The sequence below is a fragment of the Sapajus apella genome, unplaced genomic scaffold (genome assembly GCF_009761245.1).
Source record: "Sapajus apella isolate SASKATOON/1434 unplaced genomic scaffold, GSC_monkey_1.0 scaffold24, whole genome shotgun sequence".
NCBI lineage: Eukaryota > Metazoa > Chordata > Mammalia > Primates > Cebidae > Sapajus > Sapajus apella.
In genome coordinates this window covers 15,879,806-15,901,582 of record NW_022436964.1, presented here as the reverse complement: position 1 = coordinate 15,901,582, position 21,777 = coordinate 15,879,806, and the positions used below count along the sequence as shown (strand labels likewise).

The 21,777-nt window shown below is 39.6% G+C and overlaps 1 protein-coding gene and 1 long non-coding RNA gene across 6 annotated transcripts in view; one reads left to right on the top strand and one right to left on the bottom strand.

Moving 5' to 3' along the window:
• PIP5K1B (phosphatidylinositol-4-phosphate 5-kinase type 1 beta) overlaps positions 1 to 21,777 on the top strand; it is a 344,249-nt gene that overhangs the window by 237,671 nt on the left and 84,801 nt on the right. For all 5 annotated transcript variants that reach the window (XM_032290962.1, XM_032290961.1, XM_032290960.1 and 2 more), the window contains one exon: positions 1,230 to 1,374. In XM_032290962.1, coding sequence (XP_032146853.1) covers positions 1,230 to 1,374 — 145 coding nt within the window. The remainder of the gene's footprint in view (positions 1 to 1,229; positions 1,375 to 21,777) is intronic.
• Positions 2,969 to 5,332, bottom strand: LOC116559832. Its single transcript, XR_004272645.1, has 2 exons — positions 4,386 to 5,332; positions 2,969 to 4,134 (listed from the first exon to the last, which is right to left on the bottom strand). It is a non-coding gene; the product is annotated as an uncharacterized LOC116559832 (long non-coding RNA).

The window sequence follows — 21,777 nt, the reverse complement described above, 5'->3', positions numbered from 1 at the left end:
AGGAGTGGCAATTCATTGGAATCTGATATCAAATTACTTTTGACGCTCAGTTTTCAATGTTATGGACAGTATTCATGTTTTTCTTGCTATTTAATGAGACGTTGGGATCAAGCATATTGAAGATTGCAAGCCAGGTGTCACATTAAAGTTGAAGCCTTTCTAATTTTTGAAGGTGGAGCACTTTGGTCATGCATGGTTTTTTATGACAAGCATCTGTTATCCATTGCCGCAGTGTTCTGTTTTGACTTGAATTGGAGACAGAGCATCCCAATATGTCGCCTCATTTCCCAGACCAGAGTCCAGCCTTTCCTGAGGTGCCTGGCTTCCCTCCCTGCCATTCCCTGCCCCACCACCTATACCCTTTAAACCCAAAATCCAGAACCTCACACTCACACGAGAATGCCTATTATGGTCGGTTTACATTTACACACTAAGAATCCTTAATGTTGAATTTGTTGGGCCTATAAAGAAATACCAGGAATACCTTAAAGTTACAATGTATTAGCATCTGTTTTAGGTCAGTCTGGGGGTAAGATGAAAAGAGTCCATCTACCTAGACTCCAGAGAGATGGGCTCAGCCTTGAACATTCCTCTTTCCTCACAAGAATGGGCTCTTGCATAAGTAATTTCATGGGCCCCTAAATTAAAAAAAATATATAAGGGTTTTCTCATTTTTTGAAAAGGTAGTTTTGCTGCTAAAGTGTCAAAAAGAGTCCTGGATAATGTTTAGAAGTATTTACATGCTCAGATGGGGTTAAGGCAGAGCTGGCTGTTAGTCTGTTGAAGTATTTGTTTTCTGGCTCTTGAAAAGTCTGGGTTCTTAGATCCAACCTGAGAAACAGAGATAGGGCAAAAAGGTTCACTGTCTGTTTATACACTTGCCAGTTATCCTTTTAATCTCGTCAGATTATCTGCTTAAATTCCTATGAGTTTTTTAATGCCATCTTTTTGAAATAGTAAATCATTTTATAAGGTTTTTGAAAGAACATTCATAATATCATTTCCATAACCCATTTTGTAAATTAATGCAATTTCCTTTCTGCATAACCTGTTTGCAAGAAGCTATTTTGTTTTTCTGCTGTAATTCCAAAAAGAGTACAGTTAATTCATAATTTAATTTGCAGCCTGATAGGTAAAATGAATGCTTTTGACTCATTTAGATTATTATAGATACTAAAGCTGCATTTATTCTTGAGATTCATGAATGTGCGTGTTGCTTTCATTCCCAGCCTTAGGATCCCGACACAGACCAGACCTGGTGCCTAGCACTCCATCACTGTTTGAAGCTGCTTCCTTGGCGACCACAATTTCATCTTCTTCCTTATATGTCAATGAGCACTATCCACACGACAGGCCTACGCTCTATTCAAACAGGTAATACTTAGTGCGGTCAAATAACCCATCCACCTGTTACCATGTCAACATCAGGCCTGAAACAGTATCTCTAAATGAGAACACGTTGTCTCTAGCAACCAGGATGTGCCTGTCATCTGCCTCGTAAGTTGGAGAGAAAACATGTTTGATTTTAACTATGGCAAAAGAACATTGGAGGAAAAACCCTCATGATTTTTCTTTACAGTTGTTCATTATGTCATGTAGAAATTATATGCTTGGCTCGATGGTAGAAGACAAATCTTTCATCATTTTTATTTTAGTAGATTTTTTAGGAATGTGTTTCTTTAAAGCAAGCATCCTTAGTTAATAGTACACAGGTAGTGCAAAGATATTATAATATTCTCCTTTGGTTTGTGTGATCTTAGTGACTATGGTAAACAGAATAATGCCCCCCTGCCCCAAGTTGTCCACATCCTAATTCCTGGAACCTGTGAATATGTTACCTTATATGGCAAAAGGGACGTTGCAAATGGGATTAAATTAAAGATCCTGAAATGGGATGAGTATCCTGAATTATCCAGATAGGCCCAATATAATCACAGAGTTCTTATAAGGGGAAGACAGAAGAAGGGTCAGAGTCAGAAGAGGAGACGCAGCATCAGAAGCAAAGGTCAGGATACCCCATTTGCCCTGATGTGATTATTATTCATTACATGCCTGTGTCAAAATATCTTGTGTAACCTATAAATATATACATCTACTGTTTACCCACAAAAATTAAAACATAAATAAATCACATTAAAATTTTTTAAAAAAGAAGCAGAAGTCAGAGAGAGAAGGAGTTGAAGATGCTGTGTTGTTGACTTTGAAGATGGAGGAGGGGACCATGAGCAAAGGAATGCAGGAAGCCTCTAAAGCTGAAAGGGCAAGAAAACAGATTCTCCCCTAAAGCCCCCACAAAGAAACACAACCTACCCACAGCTTGAATTTTAGGACTTCTCCCCTCCAGAGGTGTAAGATAATAAATTTGTATTGTTTTAAGCCACTGTGCTTGTAACTGGTTACAGCAGCCATAGGCAGCAAATACAGTGACTCTAAAACATTTAATGTGACTTTAAGTATTAGGGTGGATTATTGACATTTCTTAAGTGAAAAGGTAATTTTTTATTTGGTATTTTTCCTTTATAAACATAATATTCTTGAACATTGGTTCTAGTGTTAGAAAATGACATCTTTACAAAGAGATCACGTTGTCTATGGGATACACTATTTTATTGTCTATTGTTATATATGTAGTTTATAACTAACTTTAATTCCAAGAGAGGGACTAATAGATATGGGCTCAATAATTGTCTATTAGATCCTGCACAAAGTGGATATCACAGTTAATATTGTGAGAAGACACAATAGTGAGAATAGTTTTACCAAAAATAATGAAATATCATATAATTGTCTGTATTTTACCATTGATTTGAGTGCATCTTTAGAAAACTGAATGTAACAGAAACCCAGGACATTTTTGGAAATTATATACTCTAGCAACTTTGTATGCACCGTTTTATGCATTCTATAAAATGTTATGAAAGTAGAAACAAATTTTTAAAAACGTAAGTAAAATAACAATTATCTGTTAAATGTTAGGCCAGTTCTTACTGAAACCTAGCTCTCAAGAATCAAAATCAGATTTATGCAAGTGAAGAATTTCTTAGGCTTTAAGTCATTTTCCATCTTCAGGCTAGCAGCTGAGTTGCTTTCCAGGAAGAAGAGTGAATATGGTAGATTTATTTTTAATATATGAATATCCATGAAGTCTAGCTTAGTGTTTTGGCAAGTTAAACTTTGCTAGTTGGACCTGCTGTAGTAATTCTTTTTTGTTGCTATTTCTTCCTCTCTCAGCTAATACAAGATTAGGTAGGCAGCAGGTTAGGCGGCTAGTCTAGGTACAGAAAAATAGAACAAGTGGGTAGCGGGGCAAGCCACAAATCTTAGCTGGGCCAAAGTTTGCATTGTTCTACTCTAGGAGCCAACAAATAAGGCTCTATTAAAAATTATTTAACTCATCTAAACTATACAGAGTTAGTTGATTTGGTCAGTTTCCTTGGATTGGAGAAATTTAAAATGACTTAAATTAATGTGTCATACTTACTGTCGAATGTTTAAATTTGGTATGGAAATTAGTCAAGCAACAGTCTTTCCCGTCTGTTTGGTGCAGCTGAACACATGGGTCTATATAAAGTTCTTTTGCTCTCAAATATAAATAGCAACTCAGAACATAGCTGGAAAGTTGCAGGAAGTTCTTAGCAAGGTCAAAACAATTCTCATATGAGGCCATGATGATTTCTTACAGTTTGCTGTTGTGGTAATTATTGGGGTATATGATTGGATGTGCTCTTAAATCATTTACTGAGATTTTCAGCCAAATATAAAAGGGTTTTATTTCGTGTTGTGTTTTGGTAGCAGTAGTGGTGGTGATGGTGGTGGTGGTTGTAGTTAAGTATCGACTCTCTTGACCAGAGGTATTCAACTCTTGGGTATTCATAAGGTTTTCCTGGGATCTGGCACAGCCTCATCCTGACTCTCAATCATCCCTGGCCATCCTGGAAGCTACCTCTGCATGCTCCACCTCTGCATGCTCCCAGAGCTGTGTTGTCATTCTCAGTACTTTTATTTATGCTGATACTGGCTAGCAAACAGATTTGGAGGGGGGAAATAAAAAACAGTTATCTATGATATTTTTTCCTTTCTTTGAAATATGTATTGAAAACAAGTGCATTGTTTTAATCTTCTTTGGCACTGTATCTCCAAATTGCAATTTGGTATCTTATATTTCACTGTCAATCAAAGTTCAGTTGCAAGAACAAGAAACCACTTCATCTTAACCAGAAAGGGATTTAATCTAAGGAATTGGGTGCCTGCAAAGTCTGTGGAAAGGCAGGGGGCATGGATTCCAGGCTGGCACCAGGAACTCCATCCTGGAACATGCCACCGAACTGGGCCATCAGCAGCACTGCAGCAGGAACCACAGTCAAGTTGGTGCCTGCCAATGAGACGTAACCCAGACAAAAGCATTTCAGTGAGCCCAGAGTGTTTTTTCAATAAGCCAGCCTTTAAAAACCAAGCAACTTCACTAAAATTAACCCAGATTCTTATGCAAAATCAATATCTTTGACACCTTATAATTTTGGCTCTGTTTCCTCCTGGCATTTATCAGCTGGAGGGAAAAACCCTGGACCCCCTAGGTCACCACCCTCTGCCTCATTCATCTGTACTGTCACCTGCCTGCTCCCATAGGTATGTCTGCTTTTAGCCTTGATGTGCGCAAGAAGCTGATAGAAAGGCCTTGGGTCTTAATCATGGACTTAGGGAAGTCATAAGGAAAGAAGGCATAAAGGTACTGAAGAACCCTGAAGACAACAGCTTGAAAACTCCCAGAAGCAATATCCCTATTTCCCTGACCCACCATGCCCAACTCACATTATTCAATTGGCAAACTTCACCAGCAAACAAAAAAAATTGCCATATTTTGTTTCTATCATTTTTTTTCCTTTAGAGTCCACCTAGTCCTACTTGGTGTTTCTTTAGGCGATGAATAGACACTATTCTAAATGTCATCTGGCCAACTGAGTTTCAAAACCTAATCCAAATAGCCTGGAAAAAAATTCATTGAAAAGAAAATATGTTGAATATTGATGTTATAATTTACATGTGAGATTTTTCTCTTTATGAATCATTTTTCTGTTCAGGCAAAGTGGTCTGTTTTCTGATTCTGACATTATGTTACACATACCTGTGCTAAAATAAGCTGTAAATATTTCAACTAGCAGTTGTCATTCTGTCAGCCTTTTTAGAATCCTTAGGTTGGCAAGCTATTGATTAGTACCTGGATGCCTCCACACCTAAATTATATACTACAGTGGGACATTGTTGTCTCTTAGGAATATTTTAGGGATTTTTTTTTGTAACTTCAAAAACTAATAGCAACTCATTCTTATTTTAATGTACTCCAAGGAAAAAAGAATGGAAGGAAAGAAAGAGGAAGGAAAGAAAAAAAAAGTATTATCTTGAAAGTATGTATCAAACCTACTGGTTGGGAGTACATATTTTCAGGTTACACTGTGCAGTCTTGTGTTCGAGCATGCAGATCGTAGGAATAAAGAGAAAACATCATGGGCACTTGCCTCCCAGTCAACTAGTGAGATCCAAGTTCTGAATTTTTGATACTTGCATTTTTCTTTACTAGTAAGAAGGCTGTTCTTTTAAAAGAGTATAAATTAAGCACTAAGAAATATAGAGGCAGCTTTTCTTTACCGCATCTACTGTGAGAATGAAGACCATTCTCAGCAATCAGACTGTCAATATTCCAGAAAATGTGGACATTACTCTGAAGGGACACACAGTTATCGTGAAGGGCCCCAGAGGAAACCTGCAGAGGGACTTCAATCACATCAATATAGAACTTAGTCTTCTTGGAAATGGAAAAAAAGAGGCTCTGGATTGACAAATGGCAGAATAGCAAAGGAGCTGGCTACCGTTTGGACTATCTGTTGTCATGTACAGAACATGATCAAGGGTGTTACACTGGGCTTCCCTTACAAGATAAGGTCTGTGCATGCCACTTCCCCATCAATGTCGTTATCCAGGAGAATGGGTCTCTTGTTGAAATCTGAAATTTCTTGGATTAAAAAATACATCCACAGGGTTTGGATGAGACCAGGTGTTGCTTGTTCTGTATCTCAGCCCCAGAAAGATGAATTAATCCTTGAAGGAAATGACATTGAGTTTGTTTCAAATTCAGCTTCTTTGATTCAGCAATCCACAACAGTTAAAAACAAAGATATGAGGAAATTTTTGGATGGTATCTATGTCTCTGAAAAAGGAACTGTTCAGCAGGGTGATGAATAAGATCTAAGAGTTGTCCATCTACAGAAACAAGATGCCATATGACTCCTAAGACCTACTCGTTATGTTTAAATGATGCAATGAAAGACCTATTGATTTGGAACTGTTGCTTAAAAAGAAATATAGAGGCAAATGTGTTCTGTCTCGAAGTTAAGAACAATTTCATGTAATGCTATAGAAATAGGTTACACATATGAATATTTTCATGGTTTCCTGCATAGTTGGTAGCAAAGCTGAAGCTCTGGTTATGCATAAGGATTGAAAGTCACACTTCCTTCCAGTGTACCTATGCTTTCCCCATCAAAGGTCTCTTTCCAGCATCACCACTCCATCCAGTCTCAGGTTTGGTTAGTGGCTATTTCTAACAGTTGGCTCACCCTGCAGACATTTGCAGTATTGTAAGAAGGGCAAAAATGTCATAGAATAAGCCACTGGTCATTTGCACATAGAGGGAAAATTGGCAAAGGCTCCCTAAATGATGAGTCCAACATTCTAGCTCTCAGAGGCTGACCCAGCAGATCGAACCGTCTCATGTCCCCTTCTTCCTGCCTAATATTAGAGTGTCACAGTCCTATAACAGGGGTGGAAGCACTCTAACCACAAGCCCTTCCCCACAAATTACTTACCACTTAAGGTTTACAGACATGCAAGTAGAGCCATCCCAAAGGTTAGAGATCTTTCTTTAGATATGTCTGAAATATCAGGAAATGGAAATCCAGAAACTTTATATGACATATCCAAGCATGTTATAGGACTCTTAACTGAACACAGGTCTGTAGGGTCTAAGCCTCTTGTCTTTTCCAATGTACCACTCCTTCATCATGGCCTCCAAGTACATATAAGGTTGGTTGGTTGGTTTTTTTTTCTTAACATGAGTTCTGGTCCTGTTTGATTCTTTTTTTTTGTTTTTCCTGCTTAATACTAAAATATTTCTAGCAGGCAAAGTGGTGGGATTATGGTTTGGTTTGGTTTGGTTTTGAGACAGAGTCTTGCTCTGTTGCCCAGGCTGGAGTACAGTGGCACCATCTCGGCTCACTGCAACCTCTGCCTCCAGGGTACAAGTGATTCCCCTGCCATGGCCTCCTGAGTTGCTGGGATTATAGGCACCCACCACCAGGCCTGGCTAATAATTGTATATTTAGTAGAGATGGGGTTGCGCCACGTTGGCCAGGCTAGTCTCAAACTCTTGACCTCAAGAATTCCATCCCCTCAGCCTCCCAAAGTGCTGGGCTTACAGGTGTGAGCCACAGCACCTGGCCAATGGTCTTATGTTAATGTCCACCTATAGTATTGTTAATGTCCACCTGTAGTATTTGTTCTACCAGTTACTGGTGAATTTTGCTTATTAAAAACAGCATTGCAAGGGCAACTTTTCTATCATTATTAGTCTTACTTCAAATCACCAATAATAATCTAATACAATAGCAGCTAGTTATTGGACCTTATTAAGGGCTATGTTAAGCCCTTTATACATATCAAGTGATTTAATTCTCACAGCAACTCTGTAAGGTTATTATATTTATGGTCTCCATCTTACATCAAGGCCACATGGCTAAAAAGTGGAGCCATGACTTCCAGCAACAGCACAGATATAGAATATAAAGTTTCAGGTGATAAGTTTTAGATGATGCTTTTAACGGAAATTTGATGGCATCCATACAAGTTCTCTTCTTCCTCATCTTTTTGCCTTTTCTTTTTCCATGGGATTTTGAGTGAGGATTTTCATCTGCAAAGATGTTAGAGACAGAATGTTCAAACACTTGAAAAATTTAACATTAATTTAAATTTATAAGAAACCTAAAATAGCTATTTCCTCAAGTTGTTATTTCCAAGTCTCCAGGTGGACTCCAAATCACTACGTAATCATTGAGAAAAGACTTTTATTAGTTATGTTCCTGCTGGGTTTAGAAAATCCGATCTTCTGTTGATATAGCAAGGTCAGCAGGAACCTTTAATATTTACAAAATGAAGGGAGAACAAAGTTAGTTGCAAAAACATCCTAGTGATTCCAATCCCCTAACCCTAATCTCAAGGGAAAGACAGCACAACTGTGTTATCTGCTATGAGCTTCACAGCTACCTGCCATACCTAGACACCAATATAGGGCTGCACAGCCCCTCGTAGGATGATGTACTTGTTGATGCTAAACATTGAAGATGACCTCTCCAGACTCTTTGTTCTTTTATGTTTCCTAATCTGATTACTTCCACCTTGCAAACAAACCTTCCTACCCCCACCACCTCAGATGGTGGTGGGTAAAGATGCTCATACATCTTTCTAAATCATCGCTTAGGACATTAGCTCTCAAACTGACACTTCTAGTGATCTAACATTGGGCAAATTACTTGTCCTTCATTTTTCTCATTTGTAAAATGTGAATTACTGTACTGCTGCCCCCAATGAGTTTTTATAAAGATTAAATGAAATAACAGTTAGAAAGCACTTATACGTCCTGGCATATAGTAAGCCCTATAAAACATTTGTTGAAATAAGATAATCAAGTGATTTGAGATACTAACACCTTGCAGCTTCCCCATAAGTGTCTTTGTAAGGGGCATGATGTTTTTGGCAAAAAGCCATCACGGAGTTCTTTGTTAGTCAAAGTCCTTTCAGGAAAAGGAAAATACACTTGGAATTTCAAAGGGAATTGGTTACAGAGTATGGGGAGGCTGGAAGACTGAAGGGGGAAGTGGCAGAAACCCAGATAAATAACTGCAGGAGGCAGCTCCCACCATCAGCTCTACCATGTTACTAGAACATAGATGTGCTGCCACCTTGGAGAAGGAACAGTGGCGGAGGATGCTACCTGAAGAGCTGGGATAGTGCAAGAACATAGCCACCTGCCCCGAAATGGAAGAAAGAGAAATGACAGAAGAAAGCCAATGGCTTCTGTCCTCTTGCCACTTCATCCAACTCCTGCAGTGCCTTGACTGACAGGACCTGGTCAAGGGGCCTGTGGGATACAGTTTGCAACTCTGGGCCCCAGCATGGCAAAGTAGAGTTGAGACAGGATAAAAACAACCACAACGCATGGAGCAAAAGCTAGACAGACATAGAATCTTTTTTAAAAAAGAGAGAGAGGAAAAGGTCAAAGCTTTACAAAGTTAGAGTGTAAGTACAAGAACAGGAATCAGTTTAGACTTTTATAGAAGTAATCATTGGAACCAATTTATTATCATTTATTATCATAAATTTTTTAGTGATCTCTGCAATTAGAGACTCCAGTATTTACCATGTCTGTCTGACAATCAGTAACACATTTCCTGGTACTATGCTGGTTGTAAATACTCATAGAAATGTCTTAGCTAATTCCAGACACATGGGATAAATTAAAGGGTTTGGCATCACTGAGTCTTGGCCAATCAAATGTAGCCAACCATTCAAACCATGTTCAAATAAGGCAAACACCAAGCTCTGACCAAGCCAGCTGTTTCTTGCCTCACATCGATTTTCTATACACCACTTTCCTTTTGCCATCCATAAATCTTTTTCCACCACGTGTCTGGCCAAGATTCAGCATGCCAAAAACATCATACCCCTTACAGTGAATTACAGAGAATTCCTCAAAGATGCTTGTAAGCTGAGGAACCCCCATGAGACCCCTCTGATAACGCAGCTGACAGAGTTTGGGAGCAGATAGCCATCATCCATGCCGTTATATTACACTTCTACTCTGTTACCAATACATAATTTGTGAACCCACTGCCCCACCCCATCTTATCATCTGAATCTTACTTAGTCTGGAGCAAACACACAGAACCAGGGAAAATATGGTCACATTAATTTATTCTTGGTAAAGAGAAGGATTTAGTCACCCTTTCCCAAGTGTCAAGAAATGAAGTCATCAAGCAAATGATGCCACATGTTTAGAGAAGAAGCAAAAACCTTCCTTGTTCTTCAGTCTCTCAAAAGAAAAATATTCCATTTTAAAAATTAGAACCATTGTAGGCATGCCGGCATTACCAGTGAACCTGAGTGGTGTCACATCTCTCTCTAGTTGTAGCTGAGACGCATGCTGAAAAAATTGGAAGCTGGCTGGGAGTGATGGCTCACACCTCTAATCCCAGCACTTTGGGAGGCAAGGCAGGAAGACCACTTGAGCCCCGGAGTTCGAGACCAACCTGGAGAGCTTAACAAGACCTCATTTCTCTATTAAAAAACAAACAAACAAAAACAAACAAACAAACAAAAACAGCTGGGCATGGTGACACGTGCCTGTAGTCCCGGCTACTTGGGAGGCTAAAATGGGAGGATTGCTTGAGTCCAGGAGTTCCAGGCTGCAGTGAGCTATGATCAAGCCACTGCACTCCAGCCTGGGTAACACAGTGAGACCCTGCCTCAAAAGGAAAAAAAAAAAAAAAGGAATCTGTAGAAGCTTTGTAATATGCCCTGTTAGTTTAGTTTTTCCTCCCCACACCAGGAAAAAAAAAAAAAAGTAGAAGAAAAAACATGGATTTACATCGCATTAGTCTGCACCTGGATTTTACCAGATGTCTTTTTCCTTTTTGACAAATTATAGAATTACTTCTGAAGTGATTAGCTTTTCAAATGATCCCTCATATATTTCTGCCAGGGCAGGAAATTGAAGTGAATTTTTTAGAGATCTAACATTATATGAAGAATAATTTAGGATTCTGCATTAATTCAAAGAACATTCACATTTTTTGAGGAATTTGTGTGTGACAATATTTCTAGGTGCTTTTTGTGTGTGACTAAGATTTTTTAATAGATCCAATTTATGGATAAATCATATTGCCAAAAAAAAGTGGGAAAACTGTTGGCCAATGTTTGAATATTTTAACTGACCAAAAAAAGACTTATTTATCCATTCTCTGCCTCTTAATTCTGGGACTAAAACACCACATCTTTATTTTCCTTGACTTAAAATACTAGTGCTATTTCTCTGGAAGAATGGTTTGCTGGTAGTGAGTGTACCTCTGCAGACACTCTTCAATTCTCTGCCCACCTTCATTGAGGCTCAGGAGTAATGCTTCTCAGTGTAATTGGCTACTATATCAGGGTGCCTACATCTGGAAATGGGGCCCTGAAATCTGCATTTTGGCAAGCTCCTTAAGAAATTCTTACCCACACTAAGATATAAGAAAAAAGTTCTTTGGAAATAAACTCTTCTCCCTCTCTATTCTTTCTGAGTAGTGAAACGGCACCTGCCTTGTGGTTCAGCTGAGACACAGCTGAACTCTTTCAAGAAATTAAGAGGACATAACATGTAACACCCGAAATATAAAACCATAGCAAAGCGGATGTTTTCAGATTCTAGTAAGAAGAACAGGACCTCAGTTCCTTTCTCATACCTCAGAAATGCCTCGACAGGCCCTAAGCAAAAGTGACTTTTTGCCTTAAAGGTGTTAAAAAGTTCAGCTAAATTAAATGTAAAGGAGTTTACTTGAGCAGTGAACAATGTGTGAATCAGGCAGCCCCCAGAATCATAGCAAATTCAGAGACTCCAGCGCAGATACATGGTGGAAGAAGATTTATGGTCAGCAAAATGAAAGTGGTGTACAGAAGACCGAAGAGAGGTACAGAAACAACTGACTTCATCAGAGCTCGATGTTTGCCCTATTTGAACATGGGTTCGAACAGTTGGCTGCATTTGATTGGCCAAGACTCAGTGATTGGCACAAATATAAACTATGGTTGGTTTATGCTTCTGCTTATTGTAGTTATGGATGTACAGAAAAACCTTTAGGCTGAACTTAAATATGTAAGGAGGCAGCTTAAGGCTAAACTTCATTTAATGAAGGTATTTTAGGTTAGCAGCACCTCTGGGAAATGCTTCAACCAGCCCCAAACCTGCTTCCCAGCATGGTTCCTCTGACCCAAAGCCAACATATATTTATTTCTGCCCAGCAGCTCTTCTTGACCTCCCTGAATCTACAGAGATCCTTAGTTCTGTAGTCAAACAGGGTAATTCTCTTTCAGATTCTTTGGCCTCCACTGACTCACCCTCTTTGCTTAAAGGTCAGCTTGGTTTTTCTGAGCCCTGAGAATTCCCCTCTCAACCCTGACCGTTTCACTCTGCTGTTTGTTTTGTCCAGGTGATAGTTGCCCTCTTGGGTGAAGCTGGCCTTATGCAAATTTCATCTCACCCTAGACAGCCCCTCTAGCCAGCAGCCTCAGACGGGACAGCACCCTTCCCAGGAGCTTGTCCACACCCATTCAGCTACCTTCCCTGCCATGGCCTCTCTTTGAGATGTTTGCCTTAGCCCCAGCCACTGTATTCCCATTTGCCTTCTGAGCCTAGCTCTTGTGTTGTATGTGAAGTAGTGTTGCCTGTGTGCGCCTGGGATCCGTAACAGGTAAACTTCCAGGTTCATGTTACCAGCTCTGGCCATGTCTTCTCCATCCAGAGACCCTCTCGTTGGGGGCTCTGAAAGAATCCCAAGATTCATTTTTGTTTCTCTGACATTCCTCAAATATACAGGAAACGTAACAAACAGAATTTCTTCCAAGGCAAGTAGAAAGTTGATTCCCAACATCCTCTGTTTAATCCTTTTGTTATCTCTGTTTAATCCTTTTGTTATCTAAGTTGTCAGCCTTATCTCCTGTAATTTAAATGACTTGTTGATTTCTGGGGGAAGGAATTTCACCGGGGAAGTCCTCTAACATAAACCTGCTGCTGAGGACTCATTTACTTCACAGAACCAAGCTGTCCCAGCCTCCCCATGGGCAGACCAAATGCCTCTACCACAACCTGCCTTTGCATTTAGCTCATGATTGTTATGGGTGCCAGGAGGATTGGGTAAATGCAACGAGGGAACTAGGAGACAACGTTAAACTCTCCATTCAGAATATTAATCTAAAATGTAATCATTTAATAACCTGTTTTCAAGGATAAAGTAATAAAGGTGAAATGTATAATGATGTGAAGGAGCTCATTATTTTTCTGGCCAGCCCTATTAAAAATTAGTGTGTGGAAGGGCACAAAATAACTTTAAAATGACCAGACTTGTTTTCAAAATGGAGTTAGCTAAAATGCCAATTTCATTCTGATGGCTACATGGGGCAAAAAAAATAATAATAATGGTAGTGTTTCTCTCTGTCTTTTCTTTCATTGCTTCTCATCACACTGGAAGAATGGGTTCTGACTAATCACTTTGTCTGGGAGAAGATGTTTTTGTCTTTTATTTATACACAAGTGCATCTAGGTTGGTGTCCTCCTAATTCCACCCAGCCTCACCTGTCGCTTTTTGTGTGGTCACTGAGTTGTGACAGGAGAGAGGCGAGGCATTCCAAGGCCAGGCCAAAGCTCATTTGGGCAGCCCGTTGAGTCTTCGCCTTTTCCCTGTTTATCCTCCTGCCTTTCCAACCTAAGTAGCAAAACTCATCCTGAAAGAATCACAGAGCTTTGGAAACGGGAGGGACTTTTGGCCATCATTTCTTCTAGCCCTTTTATTTATTAAAAAAAAAAAAAATTGGCCGGGCGCGGTGGCTCATGCCTGTAATCCCAGCACTTTGGGAGGCCGAGGCGGGTGGATCACGAGGTCAAGAGCTCGAGACCATCCTGGTCAACATGGTGAAACCCCGTCTCTACTAAAAATACAAAACATTAGCTGGGCATGGTGGCGCGTGCCTGTAATCCCAGCTACTCAGGAGGCTGAGGCAGGAGAATTGCCTGAACCCGGGAGACGGAGGTTGCGGTGAGCCGAGATCGCGCCATTGCACTCCAGCCTGGGTAACAAGAGCGAAACTCCGTCTCAAAAAAAAAAAAAAAAATTGTTGATTTTAAAATTTATAAATCATTTTTTTATCATTTATTAATGATTTATAAAATCATTTATAAATTCTATACCCAGAGTTTAACAAATAGTTGTATAACATGTATGAAGAAAAAGAGCAAGTCCTAGTCTGCCTCCCCCTACACTGTACTGTCTCCATATGCAATCACTTCCAGCTCTTTGAGCTGATTCCTTTGGCAGTTAATTCGATATCTCTAAATAACATGCTTATATTGCTATTTCTTGATCTATTGGGTATAAGCATTAGCTGATAACTGCCCACTGTAGAAGATGATTTAGCTGCCTTTTCTCCACCCACACATACTGCGTATGTGCACTCTTTCCACCCCCTCCTCCTGCATTCTTCCAGTTTCCCAGTATAGTTACATCTTGACTGTAGTCTGATCGATGTTGAGCATTTTATTAAGGCCATGTGAATACTGTTTGAGTTTCCTTTCCTGTGTGACTTCTTGTTTTTCTGGTAATAAATAACTGTCTTGTTCTTCAGTTTGCTTAGTTTTCTGTGTATTTTTCCTTAATGGAATCCTAAGCTTTCCACCAGTGTCTTTTTTGCTTCTCACACCATTTAAGTGCGTGAGGTTCTGTTCATTTTATTGTCTCGCAGTTTTCACCAGACACTTCTGACCAGCCTGGCCTGGACTGGTTGCCCTTTACAGCCTGATGTACAATGTTACTTGCTTCCTCATCCTGCGGATGCTAATCACCTCTTGTCTGTATCAGTTCCCTTGTTTGTCGTCTCCTACATCTTCCTCTTTCTTGGTTTTACTCCCTCATTTTGGTGGAACACATTTTCCAAAAGAATCTCCAGCATCCTCCAGTATGAAAAATATTCATTGGAGGCAAAATATTTGAGATCTTGCCTGTCTAAGTCTTTATTCTAACCCTAACACTTGATTGATATAGATTAGCTGGTATAGAGTTCTAGATTGCAAATCTTTTTTTTAAAAAAAACCTAGTGAAGGCTTGGCTCCACTGTCTTCTAGTTTCCAGTTACCGTTGAGAAATCCAGTACTGTTCTGATTCCTGATCTGCTGCATATTTCCTTTCCTTTGTTTTCCTTTCCTTTCCTTATTATTTTTGCAGAACCATGTAAACTCTTCAATTTTCTCCCAGTGTCTCAGTATTTCATAGTGCTAGGCCTTGGTATAGGTCTGTTTTCAGCTAGCATGCTAAGCACTCAGGGGGCCTTTTCAACCTGCAAACTCATGTTTTGAGTTTGGAGAAATTTTCTTAACTATTTTCTTATTTCCTCCTCTCTATTTTCTTTTTCCTTTTTGTAATTCCTTTTATGCATATAGAATCTCCTGGATTTGTCATCTAATTTTCTCTACATTTCTCTCTTCAGTCGCATCTATTTATGTATCTGTCCAAGTTTCTGAGAGATTTCCTCAACTTCATCTCCTAATCCTTCCACTGAGTTTTTAATTTCCGTTACCATATTTTATAAGAATTCTTTTTCATTCACTGAGATTTTATTTTTTTTTATCAATTTTTCCTTTTTGTATGATTGTAATTTCTCTTTTTTTGCTGAAGATATTAGGATTATGTTTTTTGTTTTGCTCTGATTTTTGTGTCTTCTCCCTTTTTAGTCTCAGTTTTCATCTAGGCTGCCTTTTTCTATTTGTTTTAGTCTTCATGTTCTATACTGGAGGTTTTCTTCAGATTTTTTTGGAAATCTTCATTTGTCTGCTCAACTAAGGTTTGAATGGGAGACTAAAAAGCTGATTAGAGGCAGCTGTGGTGGTTCACACCTATAGTCCCTGCACATTGAGAAGCCAAGGTGGGAGGATCACTTGAGCCCAGGAGTTCAAGGGCAGCCTGGACAATATAGTGAGACCCCATCCCTACAAAAATTTAAAAACTGGCCAAGCATGGTGACACACCAACAGTCCCAGCCACTCAGAGGCTGAGATGGGAGGACGGCTTCAGCCTGGGTGGTTGGGGCTGTGGTGAGCTGTTATTATACCAATGTACTCCAGTCTGGGCAGCAGAGCAAGACTCTGTCTTTAAAGATAAGAAAAGAAACCCTGACTGGAAACTTAAACACTTGAGCAGAGCTTGTTGACCAGCAAGCTAATGAGCTGGTCAAACTCCCTGTAGGAGATGCTTCCAGTTTCTTGCTTGGAGGAGAAAGACCTAGCTGTCAGCTTTCTGGGACGTCTGGCAGGAATGGGTGTCTTAGCATCTAGTATACACATGTTCACCTTCTCTCTCTCTTCTCCCTCAATTGTTTCTGGTGGCCCTGGGTCCGCATATCATGTTCTATATCTTCCGCAGGGAGATCAAATCCTCCAGATTTCTGTTGGAATGGGGAAGGGTTTTTGCCTGGCTATGTATTTCTTTGCATTTCCCAGTTGTAGCTCAGGATTTTCCTCTCTTGAATTTGCTAAATTGATTACTACCTGTCCATATGTCTTTCAGACTCCTAAATTTTGTTTCTCTTAGCCTCTTCCAATCTTCTGCCCTCTTTATAGGTTTATGTCCTTTTTTAATCCTTTATTATAGTTGTAGAGAGTTAAGTGTAACAGTAAAATTAGATGAGATGTGTTCCATCTGCCTCTGCTGCTTTGTCTACAGATCAAGAGAGGCCCAGAGAACTGCTGAGTGAAGATTCTAAGGTTTGCAGCATAATTTAATAGCAAAAGTGGAGCTAAGACTTACAATTCCTGACTCCTTGTTCAAGGCAGCCTCTTTCACAGTAGACAAAATCAATAATAATGAGTTAATCCATAATCAGTATGTTTCTGATTGGGTGTGGATGAGTTGAAAAGGGTGTGGATGAGTTCAGAGAGTTCTTTGTATCTTAGCTTTGATTAGTATCTCATCACAAGACAGTAAACCAGGAAATGAGGACTTCCCAATGCCAACATACCCCACAGACAAGCCCTGTGTAAGAGAGGACTAGTGAAAAATGTTGATACGACAGCAGTGGCTATATTGTTATACTGCCCCAGGTAACTGGAGTTGCACCAGATCTCCCCTACATGTGGAAACAAACAAGGTTACGGTCAAATACCCAAATTTCACTGGCTATTGCCCCATCTGCAGGGGAGGGGGCAGGCCCATGGTCAAGTGCTGTCCAAGTATACCTGTAGGTCCCCAGAGGTGTCCCCTGTGTGCTCACAAACAAGTCCAAACAAGATGCTAGAAAGGATGGAAAAAATGAAAAATTTTGGCCCTTGAGAAACTGTAATAGTTATATAAAGAGACACAATAGAAAGCAAATAGTATTCAATGAAAAATCGACACAAAGTGAGTGAGGCAGACAGGTTAGCAAAAATGGCTTGCCTGGAGCTGTGTGTGATGCCTGCAGTAAAGGAAGAATGCTACAGGGCAAAAACTGCACATCGCTGATAATATTGCTTATTGTCCTTGGCATAAGTGCTCAGAAAATGTTTCATAATTATCCAAATGCAATATTTGAGGTGCTCATGGTTGGTTGAACCAAGAAGGGATACCAAAGTGACAATGTTGCTTCATGAAGAGTTTAATTCCAAGAAGATGTGCATTGATCACTTTTATCTATACTTGTAATAATAATTAATACATCAGACTTTTCAAGTGCAAATAATTGCATTGAACTCATCAGCCCAGGCACTGTGAGACAGAGCAGAGCTCCCCAGTTTGCTCTTGTCATTTGTCCCATGTGTCATTCTGTGGATAACACAGATTTAAAATTCATTTCCTGGCTTCCGTGACATAGAAATAGTTCTTACTAAACAAGGGGCTCCCACATAAAGCCTTCTCAGTGTGATCTCTGGAAAAGTGGGGAACTGGATATTTTTGTTGAAGAATACACAGCTCTCAGATGTAACCAGAGCATGGCACTTCTTTGCCAAAACAGGAAGGTGGGTCACTTGAGACCTGGCCTCGGGTTGAAATAGTTCTGGAGAGTGGTAAGAGCTTCATATTTTTATAGCACTTTTATAGTAATGTTTATATAGTATTTTACTGTATCCATATTGAAGATATTTTTTATCCAATCAGTTATGACTACCCTTAATTCATGCACATTCTTTTTACATTTTTGTTTATAATAATCCTAAGAACTATGTCTTTGATGTGTACTGTATGCAATGTAGTCTGCCAAGAACTTTACAGATATTATTTTCTTAATGCACCCATCAACCCTGTAAGGTAAGCACTGGTGAAACTGATAAAAGGGACTTGCTTAGAAACACAAATGTCAGGCTCATAGAAAAATCAGTTATTGCCAAGGGCATCGTGTACCCAAACCTAAGACCATATAAAAAAATAATAACTTGACTCTTATGACAAACTTCTAGATAAAATGAAACTTTTTCCCTAAAATCTATAATTCTTCAACCATTGTGAATGTACTCTCAAATCCATCATTTGAAACATTCCTATAGGCCAGCTGAGGTGGCTCATGCCTGTAATCCCAGCACTTTGGGAGGCCAAGGCAGGCAGATCGCTTGAGCTCAGAAGTTCAAGACCAGTCCAGTCAACATGGCAAAACCCCATCTCCAGAAAAATACAAATGTTAGCCAGGCATGGATGGTGGTGCATGCCTGTAATCCTGGCTACTTAGGAGGCTGAGGCAGGAGAATCACTTGAACCCAGGAGGCAGAGATTGCATGAGACAAGATCGCACCACTGCACTCCAGCCTTGGTGACTGAGTGAGACTCTGTCTCAAAAAAATAAAAAATAAAAAATAAATTTGTATATTTGGATCTCATGAAATGTGCCTGTAGTTAATCAGGAAGTGGCCCCATTACTGACAAGAAAGAACAAAAGTTCAATAGCGAATAGCTCTGTCAGTAGAATCATACGGTGTGATTTGGGCTAAGTATTTTTTGCATATTTATATGTTGCTAGAGAATGTATGAAATCTTATCAATCTCATCACTTTCCATTGACAACCAGAAGTGAGTCCAAGTTTTACTTAGTAGTGCATTCAGTCAAGTAACAGGTAAGCATGGCTTAAACTAGAACTTTTCAACCTGTACAGTGAGGCCTGTTGATGAGCCACAAAGAAATATGCAGAGATATGTATACCCTCAGGCTTCAAGGTGGGGAGGAGTCCTAGGGCAGCTGAAGCCCCCAGCATAGTTCACCTCAGGTGCCAGCAGTCTCCTCCGTATTCCCCAGAGAACAGTACTAATCTTATCAGGCACTATGAGTGTCATAACACCAAATAAGATGCGGAAGCACTGGCTTGAGATAGAATAAAGGATATTTGTCATTTACTTAAAGTCCAGGGGTTTGCAGTCTAGGGTGGGTACAGCTGCCCAGTGACTCTCTAAGTATCCAGGCTCTTTCCGTCTTTCTGCTCTGCCATGCTTCACTCCTGGGTTTTGGCTTTTCTTGTTTGCGGCCCCATGGTTACAAGATGGCTGCCATAGCTTCAAACATCACATCTTCTCTCCAGGGACTTCTGCAGGAAGGAAACAGAAAAAGCAAAGAAAAAAGGTGGGAAGGGAGAAATTCCTCATTGCAAGGCTTTTTATTGGGGAGGTTGCCCAGTTGTGCCCCTAGCAGCATCCTCTTAGCAACTCATAGCCAGAAGTGGATTGCACGACTACCTCTACCTGCAAAGGAGGCTGGACAGAGGCCCACCTCCCCTGAGACCGCTGCAGAGGAGAAAAAAGATATCTTTTCTTCACCCATCACTAGGGTTCATGGCTAGAACCCCTATAACAGGAGACATATTAACAAGAGATAGGCATACAAATTTATTTAAAATGTTTTATACGCCACAGGCGCTTTCAGGAATGAAGACCTCCCCCCAACCCTCCCAAAAAAAAAAACAGGCACATTTTTGTATTTTTATGCTAGATTTAATGAGGAAGTGGAAAGTATGATTGGCCAAAGGGGCTATGATCTAATGGTAAAAGATCAGGTGAAACTTAGCAAGGCTTCTTTGTTCAGATTCGTCACTATGTCCCTGTCTTTAAAGATAAGTATATTCCCTTCCTCCAGGCGTAGGGAGGGCACCTCTCAAATGGGGTCTCTCGGCCTACTAGAGAGACAGGCCAGAGGATTCTTTTATGGCCTACTTCAGAGAAGAAGGATGAGAGAAGGTCAGAGAGTGACCTTCCTAGGTTTATTACTTGTTTATTTCTTTTCTTTTCTTTTTTTTCTTTTCTTTTGAGACAAGGTCTGGCTCTGTTGCCCAGGTTAGAGTACAGTGGTGCAATCTCAGCTCACTGCAACCTCTCCCTCATGTGCTCAAGTGATTCTCCCACCTTAGCCTCCCGAGTAGCTGGGACTCCAGGCATGCACCACCATGCCCGGCTAATTTTTGTATTTTTTTTTAGAGACTGGGTTTCACCATGTTGTCCAGGCCGGTCTCGAACTCAAGAGCTCAAGCGATCCACTTGCCTCCCAAAGAGATCCACTTTGGCCTCCCAAAGTGCTAGGATTATAGGCATGAGCCATCACACCTGGCCAAGGAGCTGTTTTCTCAAATGCCAAGTTGCCATATGTGGGGGTAGAATATCCTGAACCCCATCTCCACCTACTACCTAAACTCAAAACCTAGGGTTCTGTTAGCAAAGACAGGACACTGTGGCTTTTGTGTAGGCATGAGTGATTGTGCCGAACACAAACTGTAAGGAAAAAGCCAGCATGATATTTTTTTAATGCAACATATTTTCTGCTTCTTAAGTAATTGTTTAGACTCTTTCAACTAAAATACCACCCACCAGATCATTTATCCCTCAAACAAAAAGCCTCCTCTGGAAATGGGTTTGAAACAGAAACCTATAGACAAGAGAAGGGTTTGTGCAAATCTTAGAGAAATTTTTCTGAGCATTCATTTTTATTAAGACATCCAAGCAGCATTCATAATTTTGTAGATCTAAGTTGTAGAACTAGATATAATTTTTTGCTTTTTTTTCTCCTATTCAATCACATACTTGGGCATTGATATTTTTAATTATTTTTTAAATTAGATGGGTTATTTGGAATGCTGTGTGAGATGTCTCAAGAATCAGGCCACAGTGCTAGAAAGTTATAATGCAAATGTCTCACACCACAAATTTTAAAAGGTTAAATTTTTTTGGTTCAAGCAGTATTTAGATGTTTAGAGAGATTTTTTCACATTTCCTCAGAATTGGTCACAGAGAAAAGTATTTTTATGGTGTTGCAAATATTATGTCAGAAATTTATGGCATTGAGAGGAGAAACTAAGTGTAAACATTACCTTTGATCAATTTATAATTTTTAGAAAGTTGGTTCATAGTACTGTCAACATTGAAAGAAAAAGAGAAAGAAAGATAGGGAGAGAGAGAAAGAAAGAGAGAGAGAAAAAGAATGAACAAACCACCAGCCATTCAGGATCTTTCCTTGATAACTTGAAAAATCATAGATTTGAATGACAGAAATAATTGTGAACCAAGTTCCAGTCTATAATATGGAATAAACTTTTTCTGCTTTATGAATTCATTTTCTGATTATGAAAATTATATAGGAACTTAATGATATAGGAAATTTGAAAAGACAGTGGTTATCCTTAATTCCACTACCTTAATATAATTACTAATGCCTCTGTAAACCTCATCAGACCATTTTCAGATGTGTCATTCATTATGATTGTAATAGTATGATTGCCATTTTACATTATATCATACATATTTCTATAGCACGAAATACTATATTCTCTTTATACATCTCTTCATATTTTTCTAGGTTTTATTTTTATGAAAGTCAAACAGTTCTTCAAGGACTATTATTAAAGCCACCAACCCTATCCATTCCCCACCCCTATTTCCTCCTCACCAAAGGCAATCACCTTTTTTATCTGTTTTTTTTAGTTATTTC